This window comes from Sparus aurata, chromosome 7 (assembly GCF_900880675.1).
Source record: "Sparus aurata chromosome 7, fSpaAur1.1, whole genome shotgun sequence".
Taxonomy (NCBI): Eukaryota; Metazoa; Chordata; class Actinopteri; order Spariformes; family Sparidae; genus Sparus; species Sparus aurata.
The window spans coordinates 13778775-13796669 of NC_044193.1; the positions used below are offsets into that span (position 1 = coordinate 13778775).

At 44.0% G+C, this 17895-nt stretch overlaps 1 protein-coding gene across 2 annotated transcripts in view; it reads left to right on the forward strand.

Annotated features, from left to right (window-relative positions):
* LOC115585825 (sterile alpha motif domain-containing protein 10-like) overlaps positions 1 to 17895 on the forward strand; it is a 53212-nt gene that overhangs the window by 20448 nt on the left and 14869 nt on the right. For both annotated transcript variants that reach the window (XM_030424480.1, XM_030424481.1), the window contains 2 exons: positions 2707 to 2891; positions 13055 to 13223. In XM_030424480.1, the coding sequence (XP_030280340.1) occupies positions 2707 to 2891; positions 13055 to 13223 (354 nt within the window). The remainder of the gene's footprint in view (positions 1 to 2706; positions 2892 to 13054; positions 13224 to 17895) is intronic.

A 17895-nucleotide genomic window follows, 5' to 3' on the forward strand; every position in this document is an offset into this window, starting at 1 on the left:
CGGTGGTCCAGGCTGATCAAACGTGTGTTGAGACAGACAAGGAAAGGTGACAGATAACCCCTTCCTGCTGAGCGGGGAGAGCCGTTTCAGTAAAGGCGAAGATGTATTTTCGCAAAGCTTTCTGACTTTATAAGTAACCAAGCACGCTCAATGTCACTTCGAAAGAGACATTCAGCGGTTTGAAGGTATGGATTTTTAATCGCCTTTGGCTGATTCTATATTCTCAGCCGTGTCCTGTGCCAGGAGGTTAAGACGACCGAGTCCATCGAAGCTTGCGAAATGGGCTCTTTGTCTTGGTTTTATGACTGCTGGAGGTGGCCAGGTCTGGGCTGTGTGTGGCAGAGATTGAGACTTCAGTGGAAGCGGGATACCGAGACGCTGCAATTCATCTTCGCAGAGAGCTTTATAAGGTTGCTCGGTCTAATAATTGGGATGCTCTGTTTGTATTAGCTCGTGAAATTAAGTTGTTCTGCGGTCTATTAACGCGGCTCCCTGAGCTCTTTTCTCCTCGCTACAGTTTGATCAGTTTGCACGGATCCGGGGCTAATTTACAGCGCGGCGCCTCTCGCTCTCTATTTCTTGTCGGCCTCGCTCCCGCCTTTTGTGCTTTTCTCTTGTCTCTCCCCGTGAGATTGGCAGGTCTTTAAGGGTTGCAAGGCGCTTAGCTTCCCACGTTTCCTTCCTCCTGTCTCCGCCCCCCCTCTCAGTCTGACTGGCAGTAATTACATCGGGGCTGGGCTCGGTTTGTCCCGACGACCCTGACAACCTAGAAAGAGGGGCGAGGGAAACAAGAAAGATACTGCTGCATAAGAAGATTTCCAGAAGCAGCAATGTATAGAAAAGGGGAAAGCGGGAGAGAGGCATACGAGTGGAGAGAGGCAGAAAAAGGTCACACATCACTGATTTCCTGACAGGCCTTTGTTGTTTTTCATCTCGGCACCCTCTTTTTTTTATTCCTCCATCATGGCTGCGTGAACTCTGCATTCAGCCGCGCTCACTTGAACGGACTCTTCACTCCTCCGACTCCTCTTGAAGGCAGCCAGCTGTAGCTCTAAAATATGAATACTGAAATACGTGTAGGAAGGCTTGTTGATGGAAAGGAATGGCCTGGTTCTTTATTTGTTCTGTTCGTGTTGACCACCTTTTTTTGACAGCGTATATCATCGGGTATGGGAAGATGGCGCCCAAAAGGGGGGAAAATAACAAAGAGACAAATAGATGAACACGCTTAATGTAACTTCAGGTAGCACATTCAGATGAATCCAAGCTCTCTCTTTTTTTAAAAATGATGTCCCCCCGAGGAGGACGGGGAGAAAAATAAATTAAGAAGTCGTTTGTGGGAGATTAATTGAGGCTTTCCTCAAAGAATGCTTCGAGTCTGTTGCGAACGAGACTTTTTTCTTTTTCTTATATAAAAAGTGATGAATGAAACATTTATTAAGTCTTGTTCTACTTCTCGCTCCATCATCAGTAATTCTGTCTCTCTCTCTCACTCTCTCAATGACTGCGTTTACATGCAGACATGAAACCGGGGATTTGAGGGAGAGATCCAGTTAACTTAGGGAAATTGGAGAATTCCTTACGTGCACTGCGACACTGCCGGTTGTTAGTAATAGTCATGATCTCGTCTCTTCTTTTGCGTCGCTGCGCGCCTCTTCTCCAGCATCACAATACGGATTTCAACCCTCTCTGCCCGGTTCAACTATGTTTCTGGTGCGTCTACGAACAGTTTGAATTATTTTAATGTGACGTGAACATATCAGAGCCTGTACTTTCTTTTTACGTAAGGAAAGAAGTTGAACCAGTACTTCCACTTATACCTTTTTACCTTTATATCTCTTCTTCTACTTGAGTAAACAATGTGTGCTCTTTGCCACCTCTGCTTACATGCCTCTTCTGCTACAGAGATACTCTGCTTTGAAAAGCTGAAGTGCCTCTGTCTCCGTTTCGCTTCCTTTCATGCATTCCCTTGACCTTTCCTGCTCCCTTCTACTGTCTCCTTTCCATTCTGTCTGCCTGATGTGCAGTCAAATCCTCTTCCATCATTCACGTTAAAGATGAATCGGTGCCTACTTTAGATAAGGGGGGGAGCGGTGGCTGTGTTTTCTCCCGCTTTACAAACCAACTCCCACAGATGACCGACAACGATGGGTAGCCTGTTCAACTTGACATGAACTGCAGACGATGCCCCGTGGCTCTCACAGAGCTGGACTCTGACCTCGCATTGACAACTTGTCCTGCCTCGCTGTCTCACAAGCTAACGCTCGGCCCAGGGAGGGGAGGAGAAAAGGATAAATGGAGGGGGGGAGAAGAAGAAAAACCAAACAAATATTCATGATGGAGGATTTAAATAATCCGGGGCTAATCTAGCAGGAAAGACACAATTCCAAAAAATCATGCGCCGTCTCTGTGAATATGCACTCACCGTAATTGGAGATCAGCATCTCTGCCCGCCACTGTCACCAAAAACAGCCATCTGTTTGTAGCGGTATGAGAGTCAGTACACAAAGCATGTAATCTAGAGTGAATGCAGCCTGTTAAGCTCTAAGGGGATTATCAGTTATTTATTTTTGTAGTTGTTGTTTTTTTTGTAATGCTCCTGTTGCTCAGTTCATGCACACGTCTCAAACAAAGATGATACAAAGTCACTCTTCTTGTCTCATTCTGTTTTTTGCTCTCCTCTCCTCTCCTTCTTCTTCCTCTCAGCGGCGTCCAGCTTCAGCTTCTGCCGCGCCTCCCTGGAGCACACGCTGTCCGCTGAGGAGCTGAGCTACCAGCTGCCGCGTCGCGCCGGAGGCAGCAACCTGACCTGGCACGACGGCCGCGGCCAGAAGACAGCACACACACGCACCGTCAAGCTGCTGCAGCAGCCCGGCACAGAGGGCATCCAGGTATGAGGACGTCCATACAAACAGACCAGAGGCGGTGTGGAGAAGGGTTTTTCCCTGCATGTGAATGACTTTCAAATGTGTTTTTTCTTCCTCGCCTAGGAAATAAGTCATTCCGTCTGAGAGACACAGCTCACAATTGGGAAGGTTAGACCATAAAAAAACATGGAAAGAGAAGAAAGCTTCTGAGGCCCAGACCATACTTGGTTTCCCTGCTGTGAAGTGCTTTGTGCATAATCTGTCACTGATTTTTTTCAAAGGGAAAAAATTCAAGCCACTGGGCAATCACAGCAGCACAGAAAAAGAAAACAAGCCTTTATTTTTAACACAATCTATTTAAAGAGTTTCCAGTTTAATCACATTTTGCAGCTGCTTGGGGTCAGTTCAGCCAATTCCACATTCGGCTAGTGTTGTTTTTGTTTGTCATTTCAAGGCATAATTTCCCCTCGAAATGAATGTTTTTGGACAATTCTTCTTTAGCTTCTAGTATTTTTTACTATTTTGCTTTGAATTTTTAGTACTTTATCGTTATTTGTGTTCCAGCTCTCGAGATTAATTCAAGAAAGTCAAAATGTGTTTTTCTGTCGAGCACATGATGAAGCTTCTATATAAAACGGAAGCAAAGGGATATATAGTTGAAAGCTAGAGGAATCGTGAAAGTTTCTCATCATATGTCTACTAAAAGATCTGATGAAATAAAACTCAAATCAGTGTTGTTTCATTGGTTATTTCTTCTCATTAGGATATAAAATGATTTCTAACTATAGTGACTGTGTCTGACCAAGTATAACACAACTTAGTTAATGTTGTAACCCAGTTAATAGCACAGTACGGTTTTGTCTTAAATTACATCAAAGTCAAATATTTTGAGTATTTTTAGCAGCTTAGTTGAGAAAACATTATTTCCCTCGAGGGGGGCTTTGCTGTAATTTAATATCGTCTGGCGTAAATTAACTGGTAAGTCATAAAAGCTTCGTAAATTCAAAGCAGCGTGTCTCTAAGTGTGTCAGAGAAGAAGAGGTGTGATGAAGCTGTCCTGACTTGGGTGCGGGGAAAAAAAGGCAGATAAGGCAGATAATCTGTTATCATCCGAGAGACGAAACAGAACATTTAGTGAATCAGCGTTGGCGCTGCACGTCTAGCTGTCAAATCTCAGCGGTAACAGGAAGTCTAATGGTTTTATCTTGTACAAACGTTGGCCGGTCTCACCTGAGACTGTCATGTTAACCACCAGAGAGAAGCTGGTTATGTAATGGAGGAGAGGTAAGAGATGTGTTACCTCACCATCTCGTGACGTAATGTTGCATGCACAAAGGAGCACAAACTGTATAGAAAATAGAATCAGGAGTACACAGCTGATTGTGCCTTTTCTGTTGAAAAAATCCCACATGTTTATCCCCAAAGCGCAGCATAACACAGCTGACACCGGTTATGTTTTTGTTGAGGAAATGCCTGCTTGGTGGCTCAATGTCTCAGCAGTATAATGTAAGAATGGCAGCCAGCGCATCATTTACAAGCACACATCGTTCTTGTGCAAAATGGGATCCCATCTGTGTAGCACCAGAGAGGCAAAAAAAGGAGGAAAATAAATCTATTTTAAGGCATTCTGCCTGTGTTTGACCTAAAGCAGCATATGACACAAAAGCTTCCTTTCTACTCACATGAAAGGGAACAGAGAGCCCGGTGGAGGTCATTTGTGTAGTCTCTCCTATGCGTTAAGGAAAGTTGGCTACTGTAGGGCTGTAAGATGTACATATGCGCTGCAGGATTGTTCAATAATTCATAAAAGAGTGCCCCCTCAGCTATAAAAGCTATAAAAGGCTTAATAAAAGACAAGTGGGAAGCTGTTTCCATGTGATTACACACAGACTGGATAATTAAACCTCCTCTATACCATGAGAAGTAAGGCTTATCATTTCCTTGTGGCAACAAGCCTCATTATGCATTATTCAACAACTGGGAGAGCGGTCCAGCTCTCTCTGATGTGTTTGTGTGTGTGTGTGTGTGTGTGTGTGTGTGTGTGTGTGTTGTGTGTGTGCGCGCGCGCGCGCGCATGTGCATTCACAGAATTTTGCATTGTCCATTTGCACAGACGTACTTTCAGGAATCTGCATTAATGGGCGTGCACGTGTGTTTGCAGGTTGTGTGGACTGGTGTCTGCGTGCGCCGTACTCTCAGGAGTGCTGATTAGATTATTCTCCATTACACTGGCTCCCTCATTACAGCTGATGTGTGCACAAGCAGTTAAGTGAAACACCGCTCAGCCTCCATATTGAAGGCGGGACCTGGGGAATGGTCGTTATCTGTTTAAGAAAAGCTAATAAAATACATTATGCGCCGCTATTCAAACTGCCGTACGCACACACACAAATATGAGGATGCAGACCAGACAGTCGGTGGAGACGAGAGCGCGAGATAGTGACAGCAGGGAGGACATCAACCTAAGATATATACTGATGTTCATGTGTGTGAAAACATGGCCGTCATTGTCAGAGACATCCCCCGCGTGTTTTATTTATCAGTTTATTTGACAGGGACGTTCATCTAAATAAAATGCAACTGGTGCAATGCTAATAGTCTTTCTATCTATGGCTTATTTGCAGCTCTTGTCCCTGGTTAGGCTTTTAAGGAATAAAACACCGTTCTGATCAAGTACGGGGACGCATAAATGGTGGCAGATGTACCTATTTGATCAGTACATGCAATATTTGTAGGAGCAGCTGTAGCTCAGAAGGTAGAGCTGGTAGTTCAGCAATCACAAGGTCGCTGGGTTGATTCCTCAGGTCCCCCTTCAAAGTATATTTGAGCAAATTGCTCCTTATGAGCGGGTCGGCGCCTTGACAAACCAACCAACAAACAGACAAAAGCAAAAAAAAAAACGACTTCCTTGGTGGAGGTAATAAGGCTCATTGCTGCAATAGCGATGTAGAAAATGGTGCTTGAATCAAGTTAATTTGTTCTGTAAATGGGCGAAATGATGCCACCGGCAGCCACCGACTTTATAACAGCCAACTAAATGATTTGTTAGAATAAAGGTTATATACTCATTTGTGTTGCTACACTGCTGCAGGTGGACCTGTAGGCAGACGTATCGCTAATGGGATTTTTCCAAATAATGACTCATTGTGTACTTGGCGCACCCTCTGTGCTATCCCTGAATTGGCTGTTGTTTGGGTAGCCAGATGGGGTGAGGGGAGGGGTCTGCGGTCGGCTCATTTCGCTGTCTGACACACAGATTGCGGGTGAACCTTTAGATGAGACTGGGGAATAGGTGAAATAACAGAGACGCAATTTAGAAAGCAACAGCAGCGACTGTGCCTTCTTTCCCAACATCAGAACCAAGACTGTTACAGGAAGTAAGGCCCTTATTTCTCTAATTTGCCATGCTGGGTGGGCGAATGAGAAAGAGCAGTCTGTGATTATTTTTCCCTCCTCATTACAGAACACAGTGGCTGACCTTTTCAGCTGTCACCGTCGCGAAGCCGCGAGCCGGGCAGATTGAAACACACAAATACACAACACGGATTCTTGTAACTTGGACCACCCCTTCAACTCAATATGTTTCGCTTTAGGTTTTTAAGGTGGTTGTCTCCGGTCGGGCTCATTATTTTAGCCACCAAAATGGATCAGAACATGGAATCCTCTGTTAGTTACTCTTGTTGTGAACTTTCTGCTTTGGTAGTTGAATTATGCCATTAAGCTAACAAACTCACCCAAATGTGCGGTAACATCAACAAGATGTCACATAATGTAGTGTACATGATATCCAGACTGATATATCTGAACAACTTTTGGATAGATTGCCTTGAAACTATACACAGGCATTCCTGGTCCCCAAAGGATGAGACCTCCGATCTGTGATGATTCGTGATTTTTCCACCATAAGGCTATCAGCAAGTCAAAACATTGAAATATCTAAATGTCTGCTGAAAGGATTGGCCCAACATTTTGTACAGAAGTTCATGGTGCCCAGAGGATGATCCCTACTGATTGCTGTGATGCCCTGACTTTTCCTGTAGTGCCTTTATGGTGAGGAGATTTGGGGGTTTTGAGTGAAATGTTTTAACTACTGGATGGTATTACTGTGAAATTTGATAATTTTATCCCCTTCCGGATGAATTCTTATCCCTATGCTGGTCTCCTGACGTTGCAACATCGTCAGGTCAGAAGCTCAATTTGTCCAATGATTTGGTTTGTGATCAACACATTACACGATCACACAGGCGAGACCTGACATGGGAGTGATACAGTCCCAGTAGTCCAAGTCGTGTGCCGATTTGCAGCGGGAACACAAGGAAAACAACACGAAGAATACACAGGGAAGAAAAATGAAAGAATATGGGTGACAGAATGAATTAGGACATGTGGGCAGCAAGGATTATTTTTGCACTGAAAATCTGGGGTGTGTCTTTGAGCAGTTCACTCATTGAGATCATAGCACGCGGGAGTGAGTGGCGATATGCCTCTGATCGTGGGCTTTTCGATGGCGATCTCAAAATTTTCATTTGCCTGAACTTTTCAAACTTTAATTAAGATTAAAGTTTGAAGAGTTCAGGCAAATGAAAATATTTCTTTAAACATGCAATTTTTCATTACTTTCAGTTACTAAAGACAGATTGCATGTTTTCCTCGGGAAGCATAACCTCGGTAGCAGACGGCCGAGCTGGTGCAGTGATGATGCAGTGAAGAACAGAGGTTTGAAAGGCACAGCAGAGTGAAAAAAAAAAAAAGAAGTGCTGGGCTGCAAGGCAGAAATGCTTTAGCCCGTATTGTCCTAGTCCTGCCACTTAGTGATGCTTCGCTCTCTCACTCTTTTGCACAGGAGGAGTCAAGTAGAAGCTCAGAAAAGAGACATTTTCAGAATCACAATGACACACTCAAACACACACATGTGTACAAGGCCAGACGGAGCATTCGGAGACACAAGAGGGCTAAGTGAGGTTACAGACACTGCAAGGGACAAGGGGGGAGGATTTTGTATTTTGCCAAGCGGAGCGGGATGAGAGGTACGGTGAAATGAAAGGAGAGGCAGAGAGGTGTGAAGAAGATATAAAGGATCATGTGTCAGGATCTGTCAGGGTCTCAGGGATAGGGAGGGGGAGACAGATTGAAGATCTGACTCTATGATGACAGAAGATAGATGGGTACAGTAGATGGAGAGATAGACAGAGAGAGCTGTGAGGTGAGACAGCGGAGCACACAGAGAAGACAGAGGAGGGGTGTTTAGTATCCTGTGGAGAAAATAAAGTGACAGCGAGAAAAGATGCAGAGAGGGAAAGGCAGGTGCGAGGCAGAGTACATGACGTGCAGATTATGAAACATAGATTCGCTCGCTCACACACACACGTTCGAATTTCAGACCGCTAATTGGCGCGGCATCATTGATCAATCTCAAGCAGGGTGTGAATGTGCAGAGACAGAGACGGGCACAGGAGGAGAGAGAGGCGTTTTGGTCACAAAGAGTGAATTTTAAGGATTCCCCACGCTCCCCTGACTTTTGGCTAATCCCCCGCCTCAGAAACACAGAGAGGCAGGGCTCAAACACACACTCACAAAAACACGGAGACGGAGAGGGCAACACAGGCCCTTCTGTGGACGAAAAGCAGCTCAGTGCACAGAAGTCGAGGCAGAAGAACAATCGAAGGGAAGAAACAAGAAAAGGGAGGACGGGGAGGGAGGAGGGATAGTGTCAGGCAGCCAGAGGATAAAATTTATGAGGAGCAAGACGGGAGCGGGGGGGTGAGAGACATGATAGAACAAAGTAAGCAGGGAAGGACAAATAAGCTGTTCGAGGATACAAACAGAATGATCAATAGAGTAGTGCAGAGAGGGGAAGTCAGAGTATGGGGAGTAAGAAGAGGATAAAGGATGTGAGGAAGCAATAACACAGAGAAGTTGTTCCTTCAACACAGCGACTATAAGAGAGTTAGAGAGAGATCATATCTACATATACACCAAGATATAAAACTATGAAGCTTCAACTAGATTGCATACTGAGCATACTGAACAGCTAGCCTGGTCATGGCCACATGATACAAACAACTCCTCATACCTGCACCTGCATAGGTGCAAAGTGTAAGAATTGGCCATGCATTGAATTCGTACTCTAAACCAGAGTTACTGCTAACTGCTGCTAACACTTAGCTGCTTAGCTCAGTTAGCCGTGCAGAGGCTGGTCTGAACTAGGAGCTCTGAGTAGTTTAGGAAAGGACGGTGCTAGCGATTAGCATTCTAATTTCAGTAGATATCTGTACAACACAATACAAAGACTTTTAAGACCTGACACCAAAACTCGTCTTTCGTCACATTCTTTTGACGCCTTCAGTACATCTTTGAATGTTTTGACACTTTGATTCAAACATATAGAAAGTGGCTTTATGTAACAATTTGTAGCAGCCCTCTGTTAGTGATGAGTTGTTGTAACGCGATGTGAGACCTTTTTCCCTGAATACACAGTAGAGCTATTTTTTAATGGGGCTCTATAGAACTTCTGTGCTGTGCTGGAAGCCGGTCGTTACTTTGCGTTAGCAAGATACATTACTTATTGTTGCACTGTCTTACCAAGTTTAGCAGTTTGTCTACTTTAAAGTCAGATAATTTCCGAACACTTAATATGTGACACAGTCCCCTAACAATTGACCTTTTAGTGAGATATAGGGAAATCCTAGATCATTTTCACTTTTTGCATTGGCTTTTTACTGGCAAAAAACACCTGGTATTCGTTGTTTATTTCGCTTATTTTTGAAGTGGCATTTTTTCCAGTGCATCCTTTGGACTGTCGCGGAAAAAAATCCAAGTCCCTCACAAAAAGCATTACACATCTCAAACAAATCATCCACAGGCTTGTACAGGCGACCGACAGAGAAGGGGAATGTCTCATTTCTCATATGAGCCCCTTTAAATTTAATTTGATAAAAATGTATGTAAACATGAGAAAAGGCATATTCAAATATCCATGTTAAATCCAAGTTATATAAGCACCAGTTAAATATGCCTGACTTTAGGGGGACTTTGTTTTTTGCTGCTGACTACAACATACCACCGCATACCCATTACCTTCCCCTCTTTCCCTTCATCCCCTCTGTCCTCCACCTCTCATTAGACTTCCGCTGCACATACAGCCTTTCCCTTTGCCTGTGCCTTTGCCCCTACCTCTCCTGTACTTAATAAGTGAGGGAGCTCCTCCCGCTGGACAGAAGTAGGTCTCGGGAGGGATTGGGGGAGGTAGTAAAAGAGTAAATGGGGACGGCAGAGAACTGGCCAGAGGAGATACAGTCTGATGGATGGCCGAGGAGCAGCGCGGGGAGGAGAGAGGGAGGAAGAGGAGAGAAGGAGAGGATGATGGGAAGCTATCATTCCATTTCCCCTTCTGTCTGGTTTATTGACGGCGAAGGCCATTATTTACTCAGAGAATACCACCACTCCCCCCGCGCACCGTCTTATCTTTCTTTTCGTCGTTTTTCTGTATTCTGTTTTTGTAGTTCATTCATTTTCTTTTCTCGTGACACACACTGCGCGGTAAAATAACTGTCAAATAATATGTGTCATGAAATATGCAGAGATCTGTATCTATTTCCCAGAATTGTTATGGCTACTAAATTATGCCTCAGCGGATCTAAAAGCACTTTATTTTATTGCTTCTGTGGTGATGCAATGCCATGTAGCTCTGTCACTCTTTAAGATAAGGTATTGCAGACGCTTGCATCATCTTTTTAGTAACATGTGAACGCTATTTTAAAGTGCGTTGTCTTAAACATGTATGTCCCTGGCCTGGATCATTGTGAATCTTGAAACTTTTATATATACAGCCTAATGTTTCTTTTTCAATTGTGCAAACTCAAGAAAAGAGTGCATTGTTTTGAAAGCAGTTGAAGAGGCCTGTTTATTTGTACTTTGGAAGTATGCCTATGTCTTGTTAGGTAAACGTGAGAGCCAGTTAGCCTAGCGTACCATGAAGACTGGAGGCCATAGGAAACAGCAAGCTTGGCTCCGTCTACAACAAGAGCCAGTCAAGCTCTTTCCCCTGTTTCCAGCATCATAACTACGGCACAGCTATGAGAACGGTGACGATCTCCTCTGGGGTGTTTCCCCAAATGTTGCTTTAATGAACAATATGTGAAGGCGAGATGGCCTTATGCTCATACGCTGTGTGCCGCCCAGAATATTGTAAACACCAAATTACCAAACACCTTTCCTGTTTGGTGATGGGAGTGCAAACAGCAGGTCCCGTTGCCTTTGACTTGGTTTGCACAAGATCTATTTGTCTTCATAAATGTATCACCTTTGATGATTGCCCAGGCCGATGCAGCCTCCGCTCATTCTAATATTTAATCAAATATGCCAATATGATGCCTGACGAGACGATAGGGACTAAATCAGCAGGACTGTAGCCTCGCTGTGGGAACAAGTTACGGCTATCCAAAGACTAGGGAGCATTTCTGATCCCCTCTTGTCCACACTCGCTCCCAACTCAATCACAATTAATGACGGGGGCCGGCAGTAAATTTGGGTTATTAAAATGGCTTCGGTGCTCCATTGAGTTGAGTTAGAAGCATGTGTGCAATTAGGAAAACGAACAAAGACACCGGAGCGGAGCGATTGGAGTTGTTTTCAATTAAGGCCTACAAAGCAGAACGCACTTAGCCGGTGGATCAGCCAGAGCTTGAGAGGGCTGATTGGTTTAAATTGACGGGAGTGGATCTCGTTACAGTGTCAGACAAAGATGTAAACAGCTATAAACCTGCGTCTGTCACATATAGACATGTGAAGGTGTTCTGGGCGCCTGTCATTGGCGCCATGAACAAGACGCAGCGGGGAGAGCGTCGGACGTTGAGCTACGCGAGTGTGCGCGAGTTGCATTTGTGTGTATGACATTTCAGCATACATAATCGCATTAAATGCAGTCAGTTATGGAGTGGAACGCTTGGCAGCAGTTCTGTGTTTTTCTGTTGAAAATCAGCCAAAGCCTTTGTTGTTGGAGTTGGCTCAGTCAGAGCATGAATGAATGGATTAGATATGAGAGTACGTCCCACGAGAGAGACAGAGAGAGAGAAGGGGGGAGAGTGAGAGAGAGCTGAGGGGGGGGGGACAAGGAGTGGTTGTGTTCTCGGCCCATATGAACTGTTTGTGACTCTATTAATGTCCGTATTAACTCCCCGCACATGGCCGCGACACAAAAGGAAAGGGCCGAGCCGCTGTCTGGCGACGGTCGGGGTCAGGGGAATGTGTAAGAAAATGAACTATGAGAGAAATAAAGACGTGCGCTCACACAGTCCAGAGGTACAGATGACAGAATCATTCGGAACGTGGTGCTGACTGACTGCATAATGAAGGTGCTGCTGTCGGGAGAAATTATCTCTGGAAGGAGACCAAACCAAGCCACAATCCTACGCCGACACAATATGGAATGTAATTACCACATCAGGGCATGTTGTCGACAGAGGGGTGAGCTGCCACGTGTGTGGGAGAAATAGCAGCTTTTACATCCGCTTCCCTAAATTAGGGGTTTAAAGGTGAAAAAAACTGCCTGCGTCCCTTTTAATCAAAGAACAGCAGTTGTTTGCCCTCCCGTGCCTACAAGCATTTAAACCGTATGTTCGCTGTTAATTTGGGTAATATTTGAGCTCATTACTTGAATTCCATTTGTTTCACACGAGGGGGAGACTCTAACCTTTACGAAGATTTCAAGCAGTTAAATGCAAGGTGCGCTTTTTTTTCCTCACAGGGCCCTGCGCTTCGGGGCCACCCACAATGCTGTACAGACCCTTAATAAGCTGTCTTCCATTACATGACTTTATTTGCACCCTGCACATTGTTCTACATTTGCGATGGATTCGCCGCGCTACCGGGAGGGATTTTCGTGTCGCGAGCTGAAGCATTAGCACACATCATCCCGGCTAATTTCAAATTAATGAGAAAATCCAGCATGTTGTATATTTAAGTAAGCTACTGTAGAGAAATTACAGTGTGATTATCCGAAAAAAGGCAATGAAATAAAAAAAGCAATGTTCCAACTTGCATCGTGTATTACCCCAGGGAATTCAAACACAAATACACACGCACACACACACACACACACACACACTGGTTCTCTTCTTGCTAATACTGCACCCACACACAGTGCCTCCATATAGTTGATATAAAGTTTGCTTCTTGTGTTGTTTCAGTTGCGTCCGGGCGAAGCCTTCACTGTGTATCACACCAGCCCGACTCTGTCCAGTCTGTCCAAACCTGTGGTGCTGTGGACTCAGCAGGACGTCTGCAAGTGGCTTAAGAAACACTGTCCTCACAACTACCTGACCTATGTAGAGGCCTTCTCCCATCACGCCATCACAGGTACTGTACACAGCACAGTACATTGCATACACACCATTAATCATTTTTCCTCCAGGTCTTTTGGACTTTGACTTTGGGTTTTGGACTGTTGGTTGGAAAGACACAGGGAATTTGGAGATGTGACTTAGATAATCAGCATATAAATCAATAATGTAGTAATGTAAAGTAGTTATTTTTAGCCCTAATGCACCAGCGAAGCCGCCAGAATAATGCACAGCATTGTCACGCAAAATGTTGAAAATTGAAGACAAAGAAATGTAAAGTTGCAGCATAAATTATTGCAAAATTTCTCGTTTTATCCGTGGTTTCCAGAAGCACACATTGGGTTGAATGTTCAAAATCACTCCTCAGTGAAATGATTACACCGTTGTAATATAAAGGACTTACTTTCATCTTTGCAGCTCTTAGCAGTAGAGTAATGAATTGTAGAAGTTGCTTGACGGTGGCATGGGGCCTCGCTCACTGACCTCTGCTCTTTTAAATAGGCACAGCAGCGATGCTCCTTCAGACGAAGACATTGTGAACCAATGCCATAAAAGGCTTACCGAGTGTCACACGACTTTTATTTTTAGGTTCGTGGTTCCACAGCTTAGCTTTTTCAACTGGAAACAGGTTTACACCCAAATCTCTCCAAAGGAGATTTAAAAGGCATTCATGTGAGGTAACGAAAAGAGTGCAGCCTATTTTGGGAGAAGAGAAGGGAAAGCTGCGGAAAAAATGGAAATTGTGGGTTATCGTGTTTGGAGTTCAAACAACACCCCCACCCACGCACACACGCGTTTGTTTGTCGCGAGCCCACCCAAATGCATGCGAGAGCACATAAATCACAACGCCAGCAGACACACACGAGCAAGTGCATGTAAAAGTACACGCAGACACGAATACACATTTTATTCACACACATCCCCAGCCTTGACAGACCAGACGCCAGAACAGTTTCTTCTTTCTCTCAGAGAACAGATTGCTGCTTTGTGCCGCGGGGTCAGCCACCACTCGCTTACATCAGCGTGCACACAAACACAGGCGCACGCGGACACACACACACGCGCGCGCGTACAATGATTTCAGGGTTAACAAAGCAGCCGCCGTCACAGATACAGCAGCTCTGATCTGATCATTTTTATTTATGTATTCTCGAACAGAGAGAAGGAGACAGAGCTCGGCTTGGATATAATTATCCTTGTGTATTCACTTGCTGATGTCCAGCTGGATTCCATTTCGCCTCGGTTTTTTAGCTCCTGTGTTTTCTTGTGCAAATATTGGCCGAATATGTCTTTTTTTTTGTTGCGGATGCATATGGAGAGTATCTGAGGATCACATCACTAAAAATGTTTCACAACACGAGTCCGCTGTGTTTTTTTTTCGTACACAGAAAGATGCAGACGGTGGAGAAATGGATTCTGTGTCTATATCATCTTAGTTCAGTGACCCAAAAGTAATTGTGTTTCTCAGTGGCGGCATCATTTCAGTGGAACAAGATGCCTTGAGGAGACCAGTGCAGCTTATGTGTGTGTCTTGCTTTTACATAAAACACACTCGATCGTCTTTTGTCCTTTTATATCCATGTGATCACGACTGTTGTTATTGTCGTGTCTGGTTTCTACTTCCAAAAGTTGTAAGTAATAGTGGATAAAATGTAGGTGATTCAGGTCGGCTCAGGTTAGAAGCAGGAAACAGACTGTGTGATTAGCATACTTTTCCACTGCCAACTTTGTGATTAAGTCTCCTATATTCCTCCTGTGATTTCTTCTCCTCTTAGTAGTATATCGTAGGTGTAGTCAGGAGATTTGTTCATTTTTAACACGGGGACCCCCTCCCCCCCGGCTAAAGAACATTAAGATCCAAGATGAAACTGATAGAACGGCTCGATGATAAAAATGTCCAGTTATTTCGTCCAGAACATCATCATTTCTAACTTGGATTATGATTCAGTGGCGTACGAAATATTGTATTTCCTGTTCCCAACATCAGATTTGAGTCTAGCGGTGGCCATCGCATTGCCACTTTTAATAATCGCCACGGTCTCATATCAGCTGATTTCTGGGAAGAATTAACATATAAGAGTCCACCGTTGATTAAAAGTACTGTTTTTCGCTCGTCTCGTCTCTCATCTTTGTGTCTGACCCGAATCATAATGCTGAGCAAGACACACAGATTTGAGTGGCTGAGTAGCATCAATCAGAGTGATTTACAACGCATGCGATTGGTCTGTGAGTTTTCCTGGGCTGCTGGTGCTAGAAAAGCTGTGCCAGTTAAAATAGAAAGGCTCTGTCAAAATGTAATAATGATCAATGATTTATCAGCCATTGGTCCGGATAGGATGACATCTTGGTCAGCAGTCTGAGTGACTTTGTTGGCAACTAAGAGGGATGGTAGGTTAACCAACAGATGCATTTAGGTAACTTGGCTTCTCAAAATGTCTGCTTGGTGTATCTGAGAGGGGGTATTAAGCCGGAAAAGGTATTTTACATTTTAAATGTAGGACTTTTATTCTTTTAGAAGGTTTATTGTCACAACTTGGGAGTCAAACTGATCCTATTTAACTTCTGCTAAACAAAAGTGGCCGGAGGTCAACTTTACAAGATAATGGCGAGCGGTAAAATGTGGTATGACATAGCACAGCTAAAGATGATTCATAAAGTATAAATAATATTACCCAGATCTAATAATAACTTAAATGTAACTAACATATATGTTAGCTAACCTTAGCCATTATAAGCTACACATTCTTCTGGACCAATTAAAAGGTAACCCCAATTCCAATTTTACACATTAAACTGTGTTTACAGGTCATGAAAAAATTTGAGTAAGGCCTTTTGTGGCTCAAGAGGAAGCTGCATGTAACCTGATAAGGTGCCTTCAGTCACTTAGTTGCTAAGCGGTATTGTGGGTAATGTAGGCGCCAAGTTTTAAAAAGGATCCGCTGGTCTAACGTTGCATAACATTGCTGGACTCATTGTGGACAGTTTAAAAATAAAACATCTAAATTAATAGAGCAGAACCTGAGAAAGCGATACCACCTTTTTTTATTCCACTCATTCTTCTTCCTTTTCGAAACCTACTTTACCCATAATGCAAATTATCTGCTGAGTGACATCACATCACTGACAAACAGCTTTCTCTGGAGTCACAAAAGACTTATATATTACTTTTTTCACATATGCAGTAGTACTCCCCAAGACCTTTAAACACACTTTAATGTGTACAATTAGTGGAGTCACCCTTTAATGCTGAAGTAGAAAAAAGTGCATTAAATAGTGAGAGTTACACGCCTCACAGTGAAAATGGATGCATGGAGTGTTTGTGATTTAGTGACCGAAGCCTGCTTTTCACCCAGTATCAGCAAAGGGATCTTTGACTAGATGAGTTCTCAGAAAGACGGTCACGCCAGGGGTTTTTCTTCGTCTCTAGATGCATTCTTTTTCTTACAGTTGCTGTTGTCTACGTTCTGTTCACACTGTGATAAGAAATTGCCAGCGTGCTGTAGGTCAGCAGGTTTGAGAGACCTCAGCTGCCAGACGAGTCGATAAACTGTCACCTGCTGTCCTCAGCTCATGTGCAGACGATACTTTCTTGTGGCTGCGAGCTGTATTGAATGCATTTACAGGCTAAGATGTGAGACCTCCAGATGTGATCTTGATTGCATTCCAGCTGTTGACTCATGGATTGTAATTATCCTTTTTTTTTCCCTTTATCAAGGTAATATATTGGTGCAGGTCACAATTGTATAGCGGCTGTGAATTACAGATGAGGCAGATAGGATGGAGGCATACAGAGAACATGTAGTATTGAATATATGCTGTGAAGTAAAGTTGATACATGTGGCTGCAGGGTGACATACTTACCGTATTATTACTGTATAAAGAACCAGCTTAATACAGTTTGCCTTCAGGGACAGCCTGGACGGGACTGGTCTGCTATCAAAGGCTTAATCTAAAGGTTGTTCTTTCATAAGGAAGTCTTTACCGTCGTCCCTCCTGGATTGCTCTTTCAGACGGTCGTAAGTGTCATTACTGTCCTAGCCAGGCTGGAACTGCTTCCCATTTGCCCACAGACACTGTTAATAAGCAATTTATTTTGAAGCCAAATTGAGAAAAGCGAACAGCTTTTGTTTTTGTGTCTCTTTTCTCCCTTTGACAAGCGCTACTTTCCCTATCTGCAGGCAATTATTAGGAGCTGTATTAAGTCTGTCTGAGGGGAATTGATTTGAGCTCCATTCATCTGCTTTGTCTCATTTGTACACACGCAAACACACACACACACACACACACACACACACACACACACACACATGCACGCCCAGACCAAGGACAGTGGTTTTTCTAGGACATACTGGTACTGCTGTTGTAAAGCACACACAAGGGGGCTGTAGGGGAGATGGGGTGAAGAGGTTGATGAGCGTGTACGTGGAGACTCGTGTGTAAGATTACTGTAAACCGAGGACAAAATAAATGGCAAAATTAGGGTTATTGTATTCCCCAAGACGGCTGTGCTCACATGAAATGGTTTGTTCCACTCCGTGTGCTAGAAACAGAGAGCACCTGGACTCGGAGGGAAGGTAAATAATGTGCCTTTAAACCACATGTACGCACACATACACAAATCCATTAAACCACGATGAAAGCTAAGGGGTTTGTCATTGCTTTGTCTCCCAGGGAGTGGAGACTTGCCC